Here is a 25,064-nt window from a genome sequence, read left to right on the forward strand (position 1 = left end):
AACAGCTAACCGCTCTCCAATCCATGGGCCTCTCCGTGGGCCGCGACCCCTGCGGCAACCCATCTCCCCACGACAACGCCACCGCATGCGACTCCTCCTCCCCTTTCCGCCACCTCATCTCCCTCCGCCTCGCCAACTGCTCCCCCGACCTCGAGCTCTCCCCGACCGCTCTACGCTCCCTCCACACTCTCCGCTCCCTCTCCTTCCTTCGCTGCCCCATAACTCCCATCAAATGCTTCCCCTCTCCTCTCGCCGCCTCCCTCCGCTCCTTCTCCTGCATCTCCTCCCTCCGCCCTCTCCCCGCCTCTCTCCTTTCCCATCTCCATAACCTCACCTACCTCTCCATCATCGACGTCCCCATTTCCCTTACTTCCCCCTTCATCATCTTCTCCCAGATGCACAGCCTTCTCTCCGCCACCATCTCCAACACCACCCTCTCCGGCCAACTCCCCCGCCACTGGCATTCCCTCACCCTCTCCCACCTCGATCTTTCCTTAAACGCTCTTAAAGGCCCCGTTCCAGGCTCCATCAGCCTCCTCGAATCCCTAGAGTTTCTCAATTTCAGCTCAAACTCTCTCTCAGGACTTCTCCCGGAAGCCATTGGCGACCTAATCTTTCTCAAAACTCTATCCCTCTCACGGAACTCTCTCTCCGGTCCCATTCCGGAAACAATGGCCGCATTGCCGGAGCTCACTCAACTCGATCTGAGCTTCAATCAGTTCAACAGCAGCATACCCCGCTTCTTATCGGAGATGAAATCGTTGAAGCGTTTGAATCTGGAGAGCAATAATTTCGAGGGTGTTCTTCCCTTCAACGCTTCCTTCATTAGCAGAATGGAGGTTTTCAAGGTGAGCGGAAATAGCAATCTCTGCTACAATCGTTCGGTGCTATCGTCAAAATTGATTCTCGGGATCGCTCCCTGTGATAAGTACGGCTTGCCGGTGCCCCCGCCGCCGGGAAAAGGGGACAAGGACGACTCTTTCTCCGATTATGACTACGGTGGTGGAGAAGACGACGGTGGTGGCGGGGGGAAGAAAGGTGGCGGAGGGCAGCATGAGGTGAATAGGCTCGTGCTGGGAGTGGCTATTGGTCTTTCTTGTTTGGTTTTCCTGGTAATTTTTCTTGTCTGCCTCTCCAAGTTATGTGGATGAATTAGGGATATTTTAATCTATTATTATTATTATTATTTTAAGGTTTTTGTGGTTTGGCAATTTTTAGTTTTTTTTTTTTTTTTGAATTTATTGGTTAATGATTTCAGTTGTCACATTCTGTTACCAAGGTTAACAAAATTATGATAATTAATTGTGGATTGATTGTTGTAATTTACCTTGTTGTCATTTATCAAAAATGTAATATCATAGTAAGTTTTTACTTTGTGATTGGGAGATTATTGATTAAGTTAATTTGGTTTGTCCAGGGCATTCTGATTAGTCATAATTTTTATGTTCTGTTTTATATGTTATCAAATTTGATCATGCCAATTGAAAAATATAAATTTGAGGAAGATTTACATCAATACTATTCAATTCCTATGTATTTACATATTATTTAACATTCCAATTTATATGCATCCTTACCATGCGTTAAAAGGTGTATCTCAATTTTAAAAAGTTTAGAGGGTAGTATTTTTAATGAGATTTAAAGATTTGGGTGGTATAAATGTCAAAAGGTAAAGTTTAGATGTTAAATGTATAAATACAACGGAATTGGGTTGGTATTTATGTAAGTGCCCTTTTATATTATAGTGAGTATGTCCAGCTTGAATTCTTCTAAGAATTTATAAAAATAAACCAATTGGCCGTATACAAAAACTAAAATAAATGACTAACAGAAAAAGGCTAAACATGCCTTGAATAAAACATAAATCTGAATAATTGAGATTTGCAGATATATTTGAATTAAGTTTTAATGCATTTTTATCAAATAGGCCAGTGTGCAATAATGTTGAGATGATAGTTTGTGAGCGATCAATTCTAGGGCCAGGCTTTAACAGGGAAGGTTTCAATCAACGGTCATTCTGATGATATGGTGTATATGATTGTACAGGCTAGACTTGTATGCATAATGAAAAATAAAATAGGATGAATAATTATAATAAGAGTAATGATGATGATGATGATGATGATGTCTTCATTTAAATGCCAAGCATAATGATGTATGGTGGATTTTAGGGTTGTAGATATTATAGAATTTTTCATTTGCATGCAAATATACAAGCAAGTACAGTTTTTGCATTTATGATTGGTCTTAAATGCTTATCTTTGAGGACTTAGGGCGCTCATCACCCTTTATGTTAGGTGGAGTGCTTGCTCTGTAAGGGAGAGGTTTGTTGCAACTCGAATAGGGTCATAAGTTTAAATACATAAAATTTATGTCAGAATATTTTCATATAAATTATATAAAAAAATAAGTTATAAATATTATCTACGTTATTTTAACATTTAATACAATATAAATTGTTTCCATATAACATTCATCTCAATATCAAATTAAATATTTTCTAAATATAAATTTATATCAAGAAACTTTGATATAATTTTCTTTTTCATTTGAAATTTATATGCTGATTTTATGTTTGGAAGGATAACAAGGCTTTCTACGTTTAGATTCTGCTTTAACATTCAACTGTGTTTTAATTATATAAATTCCAAGGAATAATTTAAACTTGCTGCACCATATTAAATTTGAAGTCAGTTAACATTTAGTAAATGTAGGCAGTGACTATAAAAAAATTGAGTATATGATTAAAAATTATATTACTTCGCACCTTTTTGACTAAAAATATTAGTGAAGCAGCATTTTAGTTGATTTTTATTTTTAATTATGCCTTCAAAAATTTCCATCATCCACCAAATTTAAAGGCAACATAAATCTCGATGCAATTTTGGAGTAAGAAAAAGTCATTCAGAACTCCTATTTTTACAAATTTATAGTCGAACTTATTGGATCGAAAAGATACACCCAACGGTATGTAAATTGGTCCAATCTGAGTTAAATCAAGTCGTTAAACCATTTTTTGAATCTTTCGAAGCATAATTGAATGGTTGAATAGATTTCTTTCTCTCTTTTTTTTTTTTTTTTGGGGGGGAAAGAAATTTTAGGCCCGAATCTTTCGAAGCATAATTGAATGGTTGAATAGATTTCTTTCTCTCTTTTTTTTTTTTTTTGGTAGAGAAGCATATCTTAGGCTCTATAAATAAAGCTCCAACCGTCTCTTTAGACAGAACCTAGATCAAGAGCCTAAAGAAGATTGGAGCATGAGAAAGGAGCTGAAGCTTAGCATCGTTTCTGTATCGAGATTTGGTGGATTCCTTCCGCTTCCGCAGCCATTGGCCACTGTCAGCCACTAATCACTGCCGACTATCACCTGTCAACCACCGTTAACAACCATATGCAACCACTTGTTCCGTGCAATGAAATCCCTTGTGGAGCCACAACTTACATTGTGAAATCTCAATGTACGTTGCGGAACAGTGAAGCGCTCGACAGAGCAATGCATCAGGCAGTACGTCGTGTGACAATGTACCATGAATGCAATGCAACAATGCACCTCGATGATGGTGTAAAAATTCACCTCATATACGGTGTAATGACGTCTTCCAAAGGCAATGACTTTCTACAAACTCCTAAAGCTCCTGACTCCAACCTTTGTGTTCTACGAATGTCATTACAACTAACCACTATAGCTTATGTGACCAAGTACGGCCTACATGATTGAGAACTTGTGTAGCGTCTGACTCTGGCCTTCATGTCCTACCAGCATCATCATAGCTAGCAACTACGACGTACGCGGTCCACAGCTTGCACAACCCTTCGGCCTCTGCTGCCTACGGACATCATCACAACTCATCACTACTGCCTACGTGATTCACAACTCGCGCGGCTCCTGCTTTCTTCCTTAAGGCGTACGAATATTGTCATAGCTCACCATTACAACTCACGTGACCAACTACAACACCCTCACAGCCCTTGTAGCTTCCTACAACATCCTTTGTGGCCAACTGATGTTCCTGACGTGTCATTTGCGGCCTATACAATCAACCATTACTATGACTTTCAATTACGTCTTACACTACAAGCTAGTGCTGCGACCACCGTCCATAACAATTACGACGAACTTCTGTCTCCATAACAATTGACTATAAACCTTGCAACCCGCAATCCTTCAGAACTACATTTATCACAATCAGAGTACGTCTATTATACATGTTTACAATGATCAACTTTGTAATTTCATTTTTGTCATTTCAAAAGTATTGTGAACTTCTATACTCATCATTTATAGCGCATTGTTGCAATTGGGCTAAATTGTATTCTTTTTTTCCTTTCTAAGAGTTCTAATTTAAAAATCGAGGTGTCTCCTCCTATTTCTTCTCTTTGATTACCAAATTGTTTGCTAATTTTTTTTGTGATGCTAAGATGATAATTTATTATTCTACCGTGTAAACATTCGAGCGTGCATGACCCATGAATAAGTGTTTTGTTTGTGTCAAATATATTTGAATAAAAATAAGAATTTGGCTATATTTTTATAAAAAGTATGATTAAAACATAAACTTCTTTATCATGCAATTAATAGTCACATACGGCGACTAGTTGTTCTTTCGATCACAGTTTAAGGGGAATAAATAAATAAAATCCCTAAGGCCCAGACATGTGACCGGCTGTCGGTATCTATGATGACTGCAATAGCTATTTTATTTGCGTAGTCTGAATTTGAATTTTTTTCTGGCCCATTTTGAATCAGTGTAGATAGAAAATTGGGAACTATAAAATTTAATTTAAGAAATCAAAGAAAATTTACATACAATCCTATTCTTATATATTTATATATCCAACACCAAAATTTAATATTTCATTACATACAGCGACAATCAGGTGTATTTTATTTCAGAAAAAACAAGATTAATGATCATTTCAATGTTTGTTAAAAATTAAGAATAGTGATATTATGATGTATGTAAGTAAATCCTCACAAAAATTGAAAATTGCAAATTTATATATTATATGATTTATAATTTGAGCTCTAGCAGTTGAATAAATTAAATTCACGAGCTCAAATTATAAATCATATAATGTACGAGTTTAAAACGAAATTCAAACTATGAGTTAATGAGCAAAATTCAAACCAGAGTTTGGAGTATTCTCGGACAGATAATGATTACACTTTATTTTTATGGGGCAAAGATAATAATTGTTTCCTCAAAGCTCAAATCGTCAGAGTTGAATGGGCCCCATTCTATCCCTTAGGAGCATAATGGTATCATTTTAGCATTAGTTGGCAAAACCCTATATTGTAGTAGGGTGAAGATTTGCATACCTACCACCAAATTCTCGTGTATTAACATATTTAAACTTTAATTTCTACCCAAATAAGAATCGGGTGGTCTGATTTGTAATATTGAAATTTAGATGGTTAATATATTAATACATAAGAATTAGGTCTTCCACGGGGAAAACTCTTTTTTAAGTAAAAAGATCAAAAATTTCTTTGAGCTCTACTCTTGCTATGAAACATGCATTAATTCCCTTTTTATAATTATAGACATATATGCATAGTTATTCTATAAAGATAATTCAACGAAAACTTAAATATTTTTAATTCTCTTTCTTATAATATCATATCAAAAACATAAAATCCGCCTGATCTTCACATACCTTTTAGCTGACATCGCACCGCCCGGAGTTCTCATCTTTTCCGACCTGCTCTCACGACCTGTAAGCAAAAACAAACATCATAAAGCATCATGTGACCAAATAACTTGAAAACAAAACATAGAAAAATAAAAGGGATTTACAAACATAACACTTAATTCTTATGTATTTATGTATTCAAAATCTAAAATTTTTATTTGTTCGGCCATCAATGAATCTATATTTCAATTGACAAGAAAAAAAAAACTTCATTATTCTACCGTTTTCTCTTACACAGTAAATACAGAATGTCGCAATGAATAATCAATAAAAGAAGAAATTCACGAAAAATATGAAATTACAGTACTATAAACTATATAAATAAATCCCAAAGTAATAAAAAAATAATAATAATAAAACTGACATTTCTGCAAAGACCGGAGGTTTTTGTTCTCATGGATCTTCAACTAGCCAGATGGAAGCAGGAGCATTGAAATTGAAAGAGTTTTGGGGACGGAGACTAGCGGAATTCGAGTGAAGAGAATTTGGAGATTGGATATTGGTTTTGAGAGGCCAAACATCTCTAAAACTGGTTTTCTTAGTTCTCATCTCAATCCTTTAAAATTTTCACTCCCATCTTTGATTACTTAGATTTATGTTTCTCAGGCTAATCTTTGCAGTTTGAATATTTTCTAAATCAAAGCGTGATAGTTAATGCCTTTACTGTGTTCTAATACAAACCATATAGTTTAAAATTAATAAATCATGACATAAATATTTTATATAAGATATATATGCATATTAAATCAGAAGGTAATTTTAGGTGTAGCGCTACAACTTAATTATTTACAAATATGATATCCTATCGTCTCCATTGGAATACAATCACCCAAATCTCAAAGAGAATAATAAAATTCAATCCATACATTTCACTTTCAATGAACTCTCAAGTAGATCATATTTCCAACAAATAGAATGAATGTGATGGTTTATTTTCTGAGATGAATTGAATTACCCAGTAATTTTTCCTCGAATCAAATTTGATCAACCGATTGATATTTACCAAATTAAACCTTCAATACTAGGCACCAAAATATGTTTGGCGAATGCCTTCGAGGAGAATCAATCGATAGAAGTAATTGACAGGAAATTCATGCATGCTTAACAAATTATTAAGCAGACATAATCATCACTATCACACAGAACAGAAGAATCGCAAATTATATAGCCGAGCCATATGGTGCTGTTGTCAATAACTTGAGGAATAAATTCAAAAGACAAAAAAGTGGCTCGATGGCTAATTAACGAAGATCAAGAGATAGGGTTAGCAGCTTTTAAACAGTGGTGAACAAATTGAACCAATGGACGGAGAATCTGTTGATGAAGAGAAGAAACATTCAAACGTTAGGTTAATTAGTCCTTATCGGAACCCTAATCAACCTTCTCCTCCCCATCGCCAATATCATCCAAAGAAGAGAAGAAGAAATTACCTGCGATGCCTGCAGTAGATCGCAAAACCAGAGAAGGGAGAAAGGAGGAATCGCGCGGGAATTTCTCTCTCGGCGGGGTTCTGATCCAAACAATTTTTTTGGCGCTAAAACTAAATAGAGAGGGAAGTAAATAACTTGGTGGATTTCCATACACACCACTCAATTCCTATGTATTTACATATCTAACCAATAAACTTTGGTATTTACATCCATGCCACCGTACCCATGCATGAAAAGGTTTATGTATTGCTAATTCAACACTATAGTCAAGGTTACGCCTACCTTAACATGGCATCCAACACTTGCTTCATTCTTATGTAATATTCCAATCCAAGATTTAATATGGGCTTGGGGTAGCTACAAATATCAAGCCATCTAACATGATTTCTTCAACTCAAAAATCTTATTAAGTGTTAGAAATTAGTGGAGAAAAAACAATTATACATTTTTATGATTAATTATTTTGTAATCAAACTTATGAATTCTATTATATATATATATATGATGAGTTGAGTCAAGATAAGCGCAAATATGACTTGATTATCATCTCATTCAGTTTGTCAGTTAAGGAATTGATCAATCAAGCTTGTACTTATCACCAATTATTTTATTGCATCACACCCAGAACAAGCTGATAAACAAAGCCAATTAGAGAAAATACATCTTCTAATAGTTGTTTATTCAGCGAATTTTCAACATTTTTTTGCTATTTTAATATATTCAACCCTGTTTTTTTTGTACTCTATAATTAACCATTTCTTTTATTTACATGATGCTAAACATTCATTCTAAATCTCTTTTTTTTTCCTTAAAATAGCGCATATAGATAATCACGATGACCTCTCAAAATAACGAAAAGTTATACGTATGGTTGACCGGATCAAAGATGGCCCATCTGAAACAACATCCGATAAAACGATCGCCGCAGCTAATAATTTCTCCAGCATTCACTATTATATACAACAATTGACGACGCCATGGATCTCTTCCAGCTTCTTCCCTACCTCCTCTCCTTCCTCATCCTCTTTCCCATAATTCTTTATTGGAAGACAACCAATCAAAGTTCCAAGCTTGCCTCAAAGCTTCCACCTGGTTCCTCTTCAACCTTTCTCCCTTTCGTTGACCACACACTCTCCTTCATCAGCCCGCACCCTTCTTCCTCCATCGGAAACTTCCTTCAACAAAACATAAACAGGTTTGATCAGCTCCATTCATTTTATGCATCTTACGTGTTACTAATTTCATTTACACATCTTATGAAGATATGGGAGAATATTTCAATCTCATCTGTTCGGAAGACCAACCATAGTGTCATGCGACGCTGAATTCAACTCCTATGTGTTGAACAACGAGGAGAGATTGTTCATGGCTAGTTATCCGAAGACCATTCCCGGAGTTCTGGGAGAAAATACTCTGTTAGCCGTCAACGGAGAAACTCACAAGCACTTGCGTGGGCTTGTTGTGAGCCTCATGTCCGCCATTAAGAATCCCGATAAGACCACTTTCTTCTCCGACATTGAGGACACTGCTCTCTCTATCATGAGATCTTGGTTCGACAGGGAAACTATAGTGCTCTGTGATGAGACCCGCAAAGTAAGGACAGCTATGTATATGTACCACTCTTTTTTTATGTATTTACAGGTCTAATATTAAAAATCCAATTTTTTACATATATACCACTTCATCTATGTATTTGAATGTGCATGTCATTTTTTAAAAATTAAAATGATATATAGTACTTTTGATGTTGCATGAAAGACTTGGATGTTATAAATGTAATATATAATCTTTAGGAGTTAGATGTATAAATACATAAAAGTTTGGTGGAATGAATGAATATAAACGGCCCATTTACTATAATATAATATTATTTTTGTTTTTCAAATTATTATTTTCATGCATATGTGTACATAGCTTGTATCTTAATTTATGTCATCTATTATGATATGATTCGCAAAGCATCGTTCAATATACCAAGCCCATATCCACGAGCACTTATTGTCTACGGATAACAAGTGGGGCTCACTCTAAATTTTTTACAATTTTTCCATATAAACAAATAAAAAAACTTAACCCTTTAAAATCGCATTAAAATATACACAAAGTTATGAATGATTTAAATACGTAAATAAATAAAAGATTAAGTATATAAAATTTTTGTTTTTGCAGTTCACTTTCAGTGTTATAGTTAAGCAAATATTGAGCCTTGAGCCAGAAGAGGAGGAAGCCATGGAACTGCTCAAATGCTATAAGACATTCATGAGAGGACTAACTTCACTTCCTCTTAACTTTCCTGGAACTCCTTACGCAAAGGCAATAAAGGTTATTAAGAATAACTTGTATTTTATAAATTAATACTACTATTTTTACTAATTTATATAGTAAGTCAATTTAGTACTGCAGGCAAGGCACCAAATAAATGATATTTTGAGAGGCCGGATGAAGAGGCGCCGAGAAGTGCAATTAAATAATAAGCTGGGGTTAGATTTCTTAGACATATTGTTAGCTGACGAGAACATAACAGAGAAGTATGTTCTTTCACTTATGCTTGATCTTCTACTTGGAGGCTATGAAACCACTGCCATGTTGATTGCTATCATGGTCAAGTATCTTAGTGAAAATCCAAGCATCTTGGAAGAGTTGAAGGTAATATATGTAATTTATTTATGTATGTGAATGTAACTGCGATTTTCAAATTTCAAAAGAATAAATTTTAATTTGCAGGAGGAGCACATTGGGATAATGAAGAGCAAGAGAGGAGAAAAGCTTGGGTGGGATGATTATAAGAAGATGGAGTTTACTCAGTGTCTTATAAATGAATCACTTCGAGTTGGGAATGTGGTTAAATTTCTTCATCGAAAGACAATAAAATCCATTGAATTCAAAGGTAAATATACAATAAAGTCTAGCTCATGTTTTTTTTAGTTATTTGTGTATTAATAATAAATAGTTCTTCAATATTGTTAATATTTTGAGATCATTATTGATACATCATCAACAAATTTTCATCACCTGATATGAATCTCGAGCAAGGAGCGTTCAAATTTCAATTAAAGATCGTCCAAAGTTCTGATTTCGACAAACTTAAATTCAAACTGATTGGTTTGACGAGACAAATACAATAACACTGAAATTTATTCAATCAAAGTCAAATCAAGCCTAGATCAAGTCGTTCAATTATTTTTGAAAACTTATGATACCCAATTAGAATGTTAAACCAATTTTGAAATCTGACAAGCTTTCAAATCGAGCATTTCGGCGAAATGAATCCAACGAGCCTAAAATGATAAAAACATGACAACAATAAAGTACTTAAATATCCTCAGAATGTTGTCTGATTAAGATGGATTAGAATCGATTCTTTCCTTATTTTTTTGGAGATCTTTCTTAAACTCTATATAGAGAGCCCCACCTCCTTCATGAAAAAAACAACAAATGCTTGAGCCTTGGAGAGGGTATATGAGAGAAGGAGCTGAAGTTCAATATTTTGCACCAAAGATCTGCTCCTATCATAACAGACCGCCGCTCGTTGACCATTAATGATTACTGTCAGCCGACCCATTGCATGTTGCAGAGTTGCAAAGTAACAAAGCACCTTGTTATTCAACAACCAACATTACAGAGTAACAAAGAGTTTTATTGAACGACAATCAACACTACAGAGTAGCGAAGCATCTTGCTGAATAATGACAAACATCATAGAATAACAAAACATTGTGCAAAGTAGCAATTAATGTTGGGGAGTGATGAAACACTGGGTTGAGTAGAGGTCAATATGCGGAGCAGTGGAACATTCTACTGAGCAAGGCATCTTTCCGAGCACTACACATTGATGCACTTCGAAGATGGTGTACCGACACAACAGGAATTAAGCACATTTGTGTCGGCTGGATCAGACGCAAATTGGGCACATATTCGACGATATTTAACGGTTATTATCTCAATGAGAAGCTACGGTACCATAGAAGACAAGTATAGGAGTCAAATCTCGATGGTAAGCTTCCATGCCCCCAGAAGACAAGCCCAAGAGGCAAGTTTCAATGAGAAGCTAGTAGTGGACAATATCATCGCTAGAAAGACTCTATGAGAGCAAATGGTTGACATGGTATCCACTTAACAACATCATAAGGCTATAAGCTTCAAAGATCTCAGAAAACTACAAGTCTCAGAATGCACAGGTACATTAAAGTCTCAAGAATGCTACAAACATTATAAGACACATTGACATAAAAAACCTTAGAAGATACAAGTCTCATAAGGCACAAACCTCATGATGCTGCTAGTTTAGAAGATATAAGCACGTCGAAAGCCTCGAAAGGTATAAACCACAAATAATAATAATAATAATTCTTCATATAAATCAGATGTGCTAACTTCGATTGCAAACTTATACATATTTGAGAAGTTAAAGAATCTCCGAATGCACGAGCCTCTGAAGAGTTCAATGTGATTATGCTCCAGCTACGAAGTTGAAGGCATCAACAATACCTCAAAAGGTGGGACAAAAGTGATTGAAAAAGCTAAACAATCACAACTTGGGAAGAAAGATAAAAACAACCTCAAAAGTAACATCAAAATTTTACCACGTCAACTAGAAGAAATACGCACAAACATACACACCATTAACATGATTTAAAAGCTATAACGACCAACGCACGCTGGTACAAAAATTACAACAAGTGAATATAAACATAAACACCAAACTTCCATAGCATCCCCTCATTATTAAGAGATTTGTAGGTTAATATTATTTATTTCAAGAGCCAACATTCTCACATGAAAAACCTACAAAGCCTCTGCAATCTGATCTAGGATTTATTCAACTTCATATGCTCGCCAAGAATGTGGTCAATCTTTGCAAGATTAGTCTCCTATGCACTTGATCAATAAAAAGATAACTCATCTTTGGAAGGTGTCGACACCGCATGATTTTGATACTTCTATTGTCTATTTCGAAGGCGAGATTCCTCAGACGTCGGCATCTTACAACACAAAAAATCCACTCCAAAAAATGTGATGGTAGCACAAAAAATCTCCTCATAAAAGCATGAAAATAATGTGAAAATATCATTCGGAAAACACAACGGCAGTGCAAAAAATCTTATTCAAAAAGCACAACAACAATGTGGGAAATCTCTTCCAAAAAATGTGGTAGCAACGAATGCAATCCCTTCTAAAAAAATTCAATAGGAATGACAAAAAATTATTTTAGAAAGCGCAATAGCTGCATGGATAATCTACTTTGAAAATTTGATTTCAGTGCCAGAATATCCTCCAAATACAACAAAAGTGCAAAAAATCTTCTCTAGAAAGTGCGATAGCAACGTGACAAAACTCCATAAAGCACGACAACCGTGAAAAATCTTCTTCAGAAAGCATGACAGCAACGTGAAATCTCCTTTAGAAAATAGAAGGGCAATGCTTGAAATCCTTTTCGCTTTACTTTTTGGATATGCTTAGCTCAGATATTTATTGTCTTATTTTAGTATGATTGGTTCAAATTCATATGATTTTTTTGTCTTTCTTCTAGCTCTATCAGCTTTCAGTCTTGGCTCGAATGGCCACATCCGATTAGATAAGCGGGCTATCGGTGGGCCCTCATTTGTCATGTTTTCTTCCTTCCAGACCTTTGGATCTCATTGGGATATGCTCGGATGACATATTTTTTATGTAAAAATAAATACATCTATTTATATATATGCCATCTGATGTTTCCTTTTCTTTTTTTCTAAATGTTTCATTCAAGGCTTCGAGATTCCAGCAGGATGGAAAATTCTCCCCGTCATTACAGCAGTTCACTTAGATCCTTCCCTACATTCAGAACCCTCCTTCTTCAACCCCTATCGATGGAAGGTTTACATGTTTAACCTTATTAATTATTATTCTCCTCATATATAGCACAAATTTAATTAATATGTAATAGCCGGTTAATTATTTAATTACACCATGTAATAAATTTATCAGAACTTGGATTCAGCAAGAGAGAAGAATTTCATGCCTTTTGGAGGAGGCAAGAGAATGTGTCCTGGTTATGAACTTTCAAAGCTTGAGGCGAGCATCTTCATCCATCACCTTCTTCTTAATTACAGTTGGGTCCCTCTGAACAGCTCAGACTATCCAATCTCCTATCCCTATCTTGACTTCAAAGAAGGCCTCCAAATTGCAATAAAGCCCCTTAAACCCTTCAAATTACACAATTAATTGTGTTTATAAAACTGTTCTTCTTTTTATTTTTTTAGTTTTTTCATAATGAGAACATGTATGGATGGTTTAAGTATGATGTACCAAAATAGATTTAAAAATAAATATAAAAGGACTGCTTGAGAAGCATGTAATTAAGTCAGCTGTGTGACATTATTAAATAGTAAAATTTATAAATGTAATTGATGGTTTCTGATGTTCTGTTGAATTTGGAATGTTTGTCATTTTGCATGTCAAGTATTTACAAATTCTATGAATGTAAAACAAAATTAAATAAATAATAAAATGCCTGAAAATAAGACTTAAATAAAATCTAGTAGTTTTTATCTAGTTTTATATTTAGATTAGCTATGATGCAATATCTAATAAGGATGTAATTTAAAAAATGTATAAGAAAAAAAATGTATAATATAGATTACATATAAAAGGTAAGTAGTGTTGCGTATTCCGGTCTGTTGGTTGGCTTCCACGATTTAAGACATCTCAGGTCTATGGTTCAAATCTTCTCTGACATAGTTGGCCTTAAGGAGGTGGTACTCGAATTGTTAGGCATATTAGGATTGGCTGAAGGCTCGTATAGTAGCCCCTGGCCATTCCTATATATATATATATATTAATAAAGCTCTAGAAAACATAGTTTGAAGCTTATGTCTCAAGAAGGGCTCTAATCAGGGAAAAATATTTCGTAATTTTCAAGGAAAAATATTACATATAGAGCACATGTGTCTACGGACTCCGTGTGCAACAATACCTATATTATACAACAGTGTACAACAAAATTGAACATAAAATGCATATGTATATAGACTCCATATATAATAATTTCTCTTGATTTGGTGATCGTTGGCATTTTATTTTAAAGTCATATGGCCACTAAATTCTTTTTCAAAGTGGAACTTATCTGAAATATGAAATATGTTAACAGATAATTTTAACATTTATGAAATCAATTAAAAAATTTAAAAGACATTTAGATAATTTTAAAATTACATTCATGATATAATTTCATTTTTTTTGTTTTGACAAAAATATTATGAATGTCAATACACTAATATTGCAAATAAAATAAATGATTTTGAAAGCATTAATTTTACGACTGTGCTCAACATAAACTTGCAATGCTCACAAATCATTTTTCCATAAAAGAAAATTAAATATTATTTTTTATGTGGCTTTTGTTGTGGCTTATTTAAAGAAGGCTTGGAAGATTTCCATTGTACATGAAGCTTCTCCAAATGTGGATAGGGGTAGGTCACCCATTTTGATTAGATGGGCACCACCCCCACACGGCAGGATCAAGGTAAATGTGGATGGAAGTTATGCTAATGATTATAAGGGTGTCGGTGGGATCTTTAGGGATGAAAATGACATTTGTTGCACAGACTTTACTACACCTTGTTTGGTCAATTCTCCTATTGAGGCTGAAATTATTGTTGTTCTTGCTGCATTACAAACTGTTGTCTCTCTAAATCTAAAAAAATTAATTCTAGAAATTGATTCTACTATTCTCTATAATATGCTTTCAGATAGGCTTATTCCCTCATGGCATGCTACGATTTGGTTTAAGCGTATTAGGCAGATTATTGAGGGACACTCTTTAAACATATCATACTCCTTTACAAATAGAGAGGGCAACAAATCTGCGGATTGGCTTGCTAAATGGAGGGTGCAGGGGGCAATAGTTGGTATTACTCCTCCTCCTATGTTGGCTAAGCTGATTAATAGTGATATGGCAGTTCCTTATGTACGTGTTTAATAGCCTGTTTGTTTTGCTGCCTGGATGCCCACTACCTGTTATGCTCAATTCTTGGGTTTCAGATGTTAAGCTCTTGGAATGCTTGGATGGCTACACACTCTACTTTGGTTGAACTTCTTGAAAGCTTTTTGGACTTTGTTTCTTTAGTTTTCCACTTTCTGATCACACTTTTTGCTTTACATGTAATTTTGGGTATAATTCTTATGTTGGTATACTTTTTTTTTTATCTTTATGCATGTATTTCCCTGTTTTTTATGTGAAGTTGTAACGTGGATACGAGAACCATTAGGTTTGAGTTTCTTTTTGTGTTTTAGATGGGGATCTACTATCCCACCCCCCTAAATTTGTACATTTTTTTATTATTAACGCGCAAGGAGCCACAAACTGCTCTTTTAACAATATATATATATATATATATTAATGGGTCCGTCGTGTGACGTAATGCAATTTCATTGAAGTCCTAATACATTTCTACAACAACACTTCTAATATAATATTTTTGACATTTAGACGCTGTCCTAAAATTTGTATGGAGGCAATTATCCATATAATACTAAATTTTATCTATTACAATAACTATCACTATTTCTAGCTACGAATACACCAAAACCGCAAAAATCACATCGAAATCTCAGCTTGTATTTTCTACTTCCATTAACTTCTCATTAACTTAGTTGTATTAAATATTAGTTATATACAAATAAATAATTTAGATGATTGTTCTTTTTAAAAAACGTGCTTGCATATAATTTTATAATAAAAAAGAATAATTTGTGTATAAATCCCGTTTCTTTTTGTTTTAATAAATTTGATTTGATTTACTTCGGGATTAATATTCAAAATGATGAATTTACATTACAATATTCTCAAAATAAATATAATCATTAGAAGTCAACCCATCATTTCCTGTGCCGTTGGAACCCAACAAATTTGAATTGTTATCAGAGTTTTCAATCCCTGAAACTCAAACAGTCATTCAAAGTCAAAAACCGCCTAAAAAACTTTAAACTTCTAATTTTATATAAAAAATTAGCCGTTACAACAGCAAATGAACAGCATCTGTTTAAATAAAGAGGAAGGAAGCGCAGAGGGGAACCTGAGACCATCCATCTTCTCCCTCTCCAGTCTGTCGGAACAGAACGCCAATGGTGGGAACAGCGCTGGATTCAGGCAGACCGCAGGCGGTGGTGGCGATCGACAGAGACAAAAGCAGCCAACAAGCCGTCAAGTGGACCGTCGACCACCTCCTTGTTAACAATCACACGGTCGTCCTCCTCCATGTTCGCCGGCCTTCCATTAACAGCCACTGTAAGAAGCTAGATGATCTGATCATCCCCATGAAATTTGATTCGGAGGAAGTTAAGTGCTGGAAGCTTATCTGAGGTTTTTACAGATGGGTTTGCTGTGGCGGAGACGACTGAAGAGGGCGCTAGAGAGCAGTTTGAGGCTGAGATGAGCCAGCTTTTCCAACCTTACAGCACTTTCTGCTTCAAAAAAGGGGTATATATGTCCCTATGCCTTTTTAGAAGGCAATACATTTTAAAAAATAATTAAAAAATAATGAAGAAATTTGCTACAATTAGATGATCAGCTAAAGATAACATCTTGGGGATTTAGGTTAAGATTTAATGTAAATCTGTCAAATATTAAAAATAGATGTTAAATCACGCCCTTTCTTATATAAAATTTGAATTTATTAAATCCGACTATTGAGTGGACTTATCGGATATAATCAAGTGAGAAAGAAAACACATCTGTGGATTGTTGCTTCTCTCATCATCAAACACTTCAAATTGATTTAACTCGATTTAACCTTAGCAAAACCAAATATTTTTCTTTATTTAATGCCTTTGAATGGATAAATCCGGATTTACAGGATTTACTCAATCCTATTTAAGTTAAATCCTGTGTGTAGCCAAATACCCCCTTAGATATAATTTACATGCAATCAGCAAAATAAGCTATAAATAATGAAAAAATTTGCAGGTGCAGGTGAAGGAGGTGGTGTTAGAAGACACAGACATCTCCAAAGCAATTGTAGACTACATAGCTGCTAACAACATCCATAATGTTGTTCTCGGTGCCTCCACCAGGAACGCTATCACCAGGTTTCAGTTAATTATCCACTTTAATTTCTCATCTGAAAATTAATAAAAATTATTCTTTTTTCGCTCAAAATATAATTTTATTTATATCACAATGTTTTAATAACCCACTCTTTAATCTCAAAATAATAATAATAACTATTTAATTTTCACTCAAAACTATCATTAAATTAGTTCTTATTGCAGAAAATTTAGAAATCCGGATGTGCCTTCAAATGTGGCCAAATCAGCTCCAGATTTCTGCACAGTGTATGTGATATCCAAAGGGAAACAAGTAACAGTTCGATCAGCAAAAAGCCACGCACCAACTAATCCTACACCGCAGAGACAAACACCACTGGTTACTGTAGCGGGAAGCAATTATAATGACTCCGATGATTCTGTCAAGTAAGCTTTCTATGAGGCTGCATATATTTTCTTAACGTAAATTTGTAGAGGATGCTTCTAAATGTTGCATGCAAGTAGTTTTAATTTGAGTGAGTATAATCATGGTTATTAAAAGTAATTAGTTAATGTGATTGAAATTGTACTTCTATATATGCATGGTAGCACACATTAGCTTAATGATTGGGATATTTGGCTCCACCATGAGATCAAAAGTAAGATTCTTTTGTATATATAATATAAGCACTTTTTGTATGAATTTGTGGTTACATTCGCTCAAACTTTCATAAAAAATTTTTTTAAAAAAAATTTACATTTTTATTATTGGAGCCAAAGCTCTCAAGAGTTATGAGAAATTATTAGGTACGCAAGACACAAATAAATGATAACATATTAGTGGTTTAAATGGCATACTATTGTCTTGTAAAAAAAAATACTGTTATGTATTTGCTATGTCCCCCGGGTGATTAGAGTACTCAATACTCATGTAGTCCAATCAAGTGAAGTATAGAGCAAGTAGTAGCACACATTTGTGTGTTTGTATCTTTCACGTACATGTACAACGACATATGTAATCTACACTTGATAATTTTTTGTTTGCCATTGGGCCAATCGGACTTCCACTATAATTTAATGTTCTATCATGAATGAAGTAAGAGTTGACTTTCATCACTCATGAAAGATATATAATTTCAAGTGTGATAAGTTAGCAATTTGTGATATAACTATAGTCTCTAAGATTGGAAATAAAGCCTCATTGTGGTATTTTCTCTTCTATCATGCATGATCTAAAAGTCATGGCTTTAATAACACTTATCAAAAATGCCCAATTAGAATGTGTTACAATTTGTTATTGGTAGAAGTTACTATAAATAACCAAAATTTGACATTTAGAATAAAAAAAGGCCACAAGTTAAAGTTTGGGAAACTAAAACACAAAAACAACAAGCCCTTATCCCATTAAGTGGGATCGACTAAATGAATCCTTTTTCTCCATTGTCCCCTATTGAGTGTCATATTTTTATTTAATTCTAATAAATTATGTTTATATTTTATACAATAGTTTTCTTAGGGCTACATCTACATTTTTTAACATAAGTCAAATATCCAAGTTTTTTTAGGGCTACATCTACATTTTTTAACATAAGTCAAATATAAAACATCCACTCTCCTAATTAGGTCATTAGATGGTCAACGTTTAACATGACTAAACAACCTATGACTTCTCTTTCTAATATTTTCTGCCACTGGAGCTACTCCAACTCTTTCACGGACATATTCATTTTGCATTTAGTCTCTTCATCCACCCAAGCCTTCTAATGTCAGTAACGAAGGTTGTGAAAATTAGACCAGACATCAAACTGGAAGAAAGATACGTTCAAGGTTCAATGGTTCAGCTATGGATGAATAGGAGATTTAACTAAATGTTGCAATAAATATTTTAATTATTTTAATATAATTTAAATAATATAATAATATCATTTTTATCAATTTAGCAAATAATATTTTAATTTAAGACAACACTTTTCAATATTTTGAACAATAGTCTATATCAAAAGTTTAAGACATGATATTTTCTCTATTTCTAATTTAAAATATCTTATTTATGATCATCCGATGAAAATTATAAGGCTAAAGTTGGACAAAATTGATTTTAGTCAAAAGTGATCATTTATTAGTTGAATTTTCAGTGTATAAATTGAGTTTACTCTCTTAATATGAAAAAAAGTTCTAAAATAGTGAAAATGATTAAAAAAACTATCATTTCAATGAAATTTGAGGTGTGCTAACAAATACTCTTGATGATAAATATAATTTTTCTTTATAATGAATATTTCTCAATCCCACATTTTATCTAAGTCCCAATTTTATGTGGTTCATACTATTTATAAAAGTTTTTATCCTTGTTAAACAAATTAATTGCTTAATGAATTTCTGAAAAAACTAAATAATTTATGCCTACATCTCATTTATAATAATTCATCACCCGTAGTTACAACCTGCCACTATGTCTATTACTACTAAAATAATAATACATGTATTCTGTTTTAGAGCTCTATTAAAACGAAAGACTATAAACTCTAAAGTTGACCTTCATATGTATATTTCAAGTTTTTTATGAACCCTCTCTAGTTTTATCCACAAGAATGATATCATCAGCGAAAAACATACACAGATGTATATCCTCATGTAAATGTTTAATAAGAACACCCATAACTAAAACAAGAAGATATGAACTTAAAGCTAATCCTTGATGTAATCCAACCAAAATAGAAGATTACTTGGTTGATTCTCTCTCTGTTCAATCAAAAGTAACAATTGTAATAGACACATCTTTAATGACTTAAATATAAGCATTATCAACACCTTTGTTTTTTAGAACTCTTCAAAGTACTTTTGGACTCTAATCATAAGCTTTTCTAAATCCATAAAAATCATATGTAGATTTTTCTTACTCTCTCTGTGTTTCTCCGTAAAATATCTCAATAAATGTATAACTTCCATAATAGATTTGCCGCTCATGAATCCAAATAAATTTGTTTAAAAAATATTTTCTCGATAAAAGTTTTCTCATTAAGTTTGAATTAAGATTCTTGTTATATTGAAAAAGTATAAGAAAATCATATATGCACACACACATACAAAGACACACACACACAGAAGTGCACGCTGTCATGGACAAAAAATCCCACATCGGCTAGGTGTAGGGTCGAAAAATAATATTTAAGTCTTGGGCTGCCCACCACCCTAAAAGAGCTCTTTTAGGATAATATTTAAGTCTTGGGCTGCCCACCACCCTAAAAGAGCTCTTTTAGGAGGTGACAAGTGGTATCAGAGCATATTACTGTCTGCCAGGTGTGTGGACTCTCCATGGTCCAATGGGACCCTCGATGGAGCCGATCCGTGACGAGGACGTCACGTGATTGGGTGGAGAAAAATATCACGAACAAAAAGTCCCACATCAACTAGGTGTAGGGCTGAAAAACAGTATTTAAGTCCTAGGCAGCCCACCACCCCAATGAGTTCTTCTGGGAAGTGACAACGCGCTCACAAAATCTTATTAAAATTTTACTTGTTTTGATATGTAGTTTCTCCTTAATTGAGAAGAAACAAAGATAAGGAACAATTTTTTCACTTCTAAATTTCTAATTGTTTTACGAGTAAGGTTTATTTAAAGTACATTTTCTTTTCAAAAATATTTTAAAAAACATAAAACAATAGGTATAAGCATGAGTGACATTGAACCAAATTAAAGATAGTTAAATCTTTATTGTTGATATATTTACAATCTATTTATTATTCTACACTTAAGGAAATAAATAAATGAAAATTTCATTTTTTAAGTTTAAACATGCATAATTTTGAGCTAGATTAGAGTGAACCACTCTCAACCTACAATTAAAGAAAAGTTTGATTTAAGCTTGTATAAAATTGATTTTAGTCAAAAGTGATAATTTTTTAGTGTATAAATTGAGTTGAATCTCTTAATATGAATAAAAAAAGATCTAAAATAGTGACAACGATTAAAAAAACTATCATTTCAATGAAATTTGAGGTGTGCTAACAAATAATCTTGATGATAAATATATTTTTCTCTTATGATGAATATTTCTCAATCCCACATTTTATCTATGTCCCAATTTTATGTGATTCATTCTATTTATAAAAGTTTTTATCTTTGTAAAACAAATTCATTTATGACTTTTTTTGTAACAAACTAAATAATCTATGCCTACATCATATTTATACTAATTCATCAATATCTAATCATTGAGAACAGAACACCATTTGTAAGAGGAAATTGGAGAGGAATGATCCCACCACCACACATTCCTGAGAGATGCTCTTTTGAGAAAATTGAGCTGACAAGACCTTCAACAAAAGAAAGAGCTCTGAATCCAATAAAGGCTTCACCAGGTCATGCTTTGCATGACAGTCTTGATATTCATTATTCCCAATGGCCTTCACCTTCAACATCAAGGGAATCTTTATCAGAGAATTTTGATGTTCAAGGAAATCTGGGCTTCAAGGTCCCTAATTTTAATGAATCTTTTGAGATGACTATGAATAGCATCACTGACATATCCTTAGCTACAACCACTGTAAGTTTTGTTTTTTTTTTTTCTTTTTTCATTTTATTTTAAAAAGGTTGCTTAGTTGGAAGAATTATTATTTTTTGTTAATCTATATTTGTTTTTTAATATTTTAATAAATAAATAAATTTGAAGTAAGGATTTCCATGCATATCATTGAATCATGTATATTTACAAATCTAAGACTTAAATCCTTAGATATGTTTATATAAAACCATAGTATCAAAATGAAATAAAAATATTGCCAACATTTAGTTTCAGCACTAAAATACACATTTTCTTCCATATATCATTGGTGTTATTTAGAAATAAAAGTGTTATATATGTGTGTGTGTGTGTGTGTGTGTGTGTGTGTGTCATTCCCCTCATTCGCATTGCTTCCCATAGCAATGTTGCTTTTCTTGCACACATCACCTTCTTTGTCATCAATTTCACCATGGTCCTTGAAGGATTACAAACAAGAGATAAATAGAGAGAGTTTTTTAAATGTATCAGAGTAAATAAATTAAAAAAAAGGTTACATTTAAGTTTCATCCAAAGAAACGACTTCTTTACTATTAAAAAGCATAGTTTACTTTATATTTCTATATGATTCCTATATTCTTAGAACATTCAACCAAATAACCCTTGAGTAGCCTCGAATGCCTCAATATTCTTAGAAAATCTGATGAGAAGAATCTCATAGTTATCATTATGTACAGGCAAAACGAGATCTAGAGGCTGAGATGAAAAGATTGAAGCTTGAGCTGAAGCAAACCATGGACATGTATAGCACAGCATGCAAGGAAGCTATCACATCTAAACAAATGGTACACTACAGCTATTTTAATTAACACATTCTCATTATAGATGGCCAAAAATATTCATAATTTGGTTATTTATTTAATTTTCTTTATACTTTTCATGGTAAGAGAAGGGATTGCAATAATTTTTTTTCTTCATTAAAGAAGGGTTCAATCTTTTTTTTTACTCTAGATATAATTATAGCTTGATTTCTTTCTGCTCTTTTTACTTTTTGTTGATTGAAGTCAATAGAGAGAATCAATCTGATAAAAATCTAATATTTTTTCTTTATCAAGGCAAAAGAGCTACATGACAAAAAGATGGAAGAAGCAAGAAAGGTGGAAGAAGCAAAGCATGCAGAAGAAGCAGCATTAGCTCTCGCTGAAAGGGAGAAGGCTAAATGTAAGGCGGCCATTGAAGCAGCTCAAGCAGCTCAAAGAATTGCAGAAATTGAGGCACAAAAAAGGTTACATGCAGAGCTTAAGGCCAAGCGTGAAACTGAAGAGAAAATGAAAGCACTAAATGCGTTGGCTCATAAGGATCAACGCTACAGGAAGTACAACATTGATGAGATTGAGCTTGCCACTGAATACTTTTCAGAAGCACTTAAAATTGGGGAAGGTGGATATGGACCAGTGTACAAAGCTTCATTGGATCATACTCCAGTTGCCATTAAAGTGCTGAGACCAAATGCAACTCAAGGGAGGAAGCAATTCCAACAAGAGGTAGGAGATTACCTGGCTACTACAATTTAGTCAATTTAAATTTAGAAAAATGTGAGGGTTCATATGGCTTAAAAAACTATTTTGCAACATTTAGTTTAAATCCTGGTTAAGTCTGGCAACCAAAGTACCACTAAGGGGATTGTATGGCTATAATGACCAAATGATTCAAACCATGCCTGATAATTAATAAATAACAACATATGATATGAAATTTGTACATCTAAAAAATTAATAGTGAGTTATATCATCATGCACAGTTATGGCAAGGGATAACTTTTTGAATCCTCTCCTAAAATTCTAATCTTGGCACTGCAGGTTGAAGTATTGAGTTGCATAAGACATCCAAACATGGTCCTATTACTAGGTGCTTGCCCGGAGTATGGATGCTTGGTATATGAGTTCATGGACAATGGAAGCTTAGAAGATAGACTATTTCAACGTGGAAACACCCCTTCCATTCCCTGGCCAGTGAGATTCAAGATTGCAGCAGAGATAGCCACTGCTTTGCTCTTCATCCACCAAGCTAAGCCAGAGCCACTGGTTCATAGAGACCTGAAACCAGCTAACATACTCCTCGATCATAATTATACTAGCAAGATCAGTGATGTAGGCCTTTCAAGGCTTGTTCCTCCTTCAGTAGCTGATAGTGTGACTCAGTATAGAATGACATCAACTGCTGGAACCTTCTGTTACATTGATCCAGAATATCAGCAGACAGGAATGCTTGGCACTAAGTCAGATATTTACTCGCTCGGGGTTCTCTTACTTCAGATTATTACGGCTAAAGGTCCAATGGGGCTCACACATGTTATAGAAAGAGCATTAGAAAGAGGAGCCTTGGCTGATTTGCTTGATCCAACGATAACTGATTGGCCAATGGAAGATGTTATAAGGTTCACCAGGCTTGCCTTAAAATGTTCTGAGTTGAGGAAGAAGGATAGACCTGATCTTGGAACTGTTATATTGCCAGAACTTAATAGGTTGAGGAATCTTGGTCATGAATATCAAGTTAGAAGTAATATGAATACCAAAAGTAGTAGTACTGATGGTGGAAGTATTACAGTTCATCAAAGAGCAAAATCTGATTGTCAATTAGGTTTACCATTGATTGAAAAGTAGTTATTTGAGAATGAATGTTCTGAGAGTGCAATGCAATTTTGAGGATAACATTTTTAGTATTTTCTTATCTATTTTTGTATCTCTTTTTATAATATTCTTAACTTATTAGCATTAACTTTCTTTGCAAGATACTGATGAGGATTAATTCATGTGGAATTGTAGAACCGCATATCCCGATTTGTTGGTTGGCATCCACGATATATGACCCCTCAGGTCGGGGGTTTCGAATCCCCTCAGACACACTTGGCCATAAGGAGGTGGTACTCGAATTGTCAGACACATTAAGGGGACTGGAGGCTCGTATATGATAGCCTTAGCCATTCCTTTTTAAAAATAAAAATAAAAAAAATAAAAATCATGTGGTATTGTATCATCTCATAAGGTGAGAGATAAACTATTAAAACTCTTTGAAGCACTCTATTAAATAAAGAAAAATAAGTTATTAAACTTATGATATCGACAAAATACAGAGTCTAATGCATAACAAAGCCTTCTAAGTCATACGAAAACTAATAAAAGAAAAAACAAATTACTATTAATACTTGAAAATAACTATTAAAATGTAGCATAAACTATTCATCATTATGTTATAAATTTAAGCTCATTTGACACAAAGTGTTTGTAGAGACCATCTCCTCAATAATTCAACAATAATTTATAATAAAAATATTAATTATAATATGCTGATGAGTAAAAAAAAAAAGATAAATATTATAAATATAAAGGGCAAAAATAAAAATGAATAAAATAAAATTATCATAAACAAAATAACC

At 33.8% G+C, this 25,064-nt stretch overlaps 3 protein-coding genes and 1 long non-coding RNA gene across 4 annotated transcripts in view; 3 read left to right on the forward strand and 1 right to left on the reverse strand.

Moving 5' to 3' along the window:
- LOC110025650 overlaps nt 1-7,203 on the reverse strand; it is a 9,236-nt gene extending 2,033 nt beyond the window's left edge. Inside the window, exons 1-2 of the long non-coding RNA XR_002294143.1 lie at nt 7,125-7,203; nt 5,659-5,716 (exon numbers count right to left, since the gene is read on the reverse strand). This is a non-coding gene — a long non-coding RNA (uncharacterized LOC110025650). The remainder of the gene's footprint in view (nt 1-5,658; nt 5,717-7,124) is intronic.
- Nucleotides 7-1,199, forward strand: LOC110025646 (receptor-like protein 51). The gene has a single exon (XM_020726231.1). The coding sequence runs from the start codon at nt 24-26 to the stop codon at nt 1,149-1,151; it is 1,128 nt and encodes a 375-aa protein (XP_020581890.1). The 5' UTR covers nt 7-23; the 3' UTR covers nt 1,152-1,199.
- Nucleotides 7,204-8,101: 898 nt separating the features above from the next.
- On the forward strand, nt 8,102-15,081 carry LOC110025656 (cytochrome P450 724B1-like). Its single transcript, XM_020726244.1, has 6 exons — nt 8,102-8,319; nt 8,387-8,717; nt 9,294-9,446; nt 9,528-9,770; nt 9,849-10,011; nt 14,852-15,081. The coding sequence occupies exons 1-6, from the start codon at nt 8,102-8,104 to the stop codon at nt 15,079-15,081; spliced, it is 1,338 nt and encodes a 445-aa protein (XP_020581903.1).
- A 1,088-nt stretch (nt 15,082-16,169) lies between these two features.
- LOC110025657 (U-box domain-containing protein 52-like) lies at nt 16,170-24,291 on the forward strand. The gene is made up of 8 exons (XM_020726245.1): nt 16,170-16,389; nt 16,475-16,581; nt 17,068-17,189; nt 17,373-17,573; nt 21,352-21,673; nt 22,366-22,473; nt 22,744-23,172; nt 23,488-24,291. Exons 1-8 carry the CDS (start codon nt 16,227-16,229, stop codon nt 24,289-24,291), a joined length of 2,256 nt encoding a protein of 751 aa, XP_020581904.1. The 5' UTR covers nt 16,170-16,226.
- The last annotated feature ends 773 nt before the right edge of the window (nt 24,292-25,064 follow it).

The sequence above is a fragment of the Phalaenopsis equestris genome, unplaced genomic scaffold (genome assembly GCF_001263595.1).
Source record: "Phalaenopsis equestris unplaced genomic scaffold, ASM126359v1 Scaffold000320, whole genome shotgun sequence".
Classification (NCBI taxonomy): domain Eukaryota; kingdom Viridiplantae; phylum Streptophyta; class Magnoliopsida; order Asparagales; family Orchidaceae; genus Phalaenopsis; species Phalaenopsis equestris.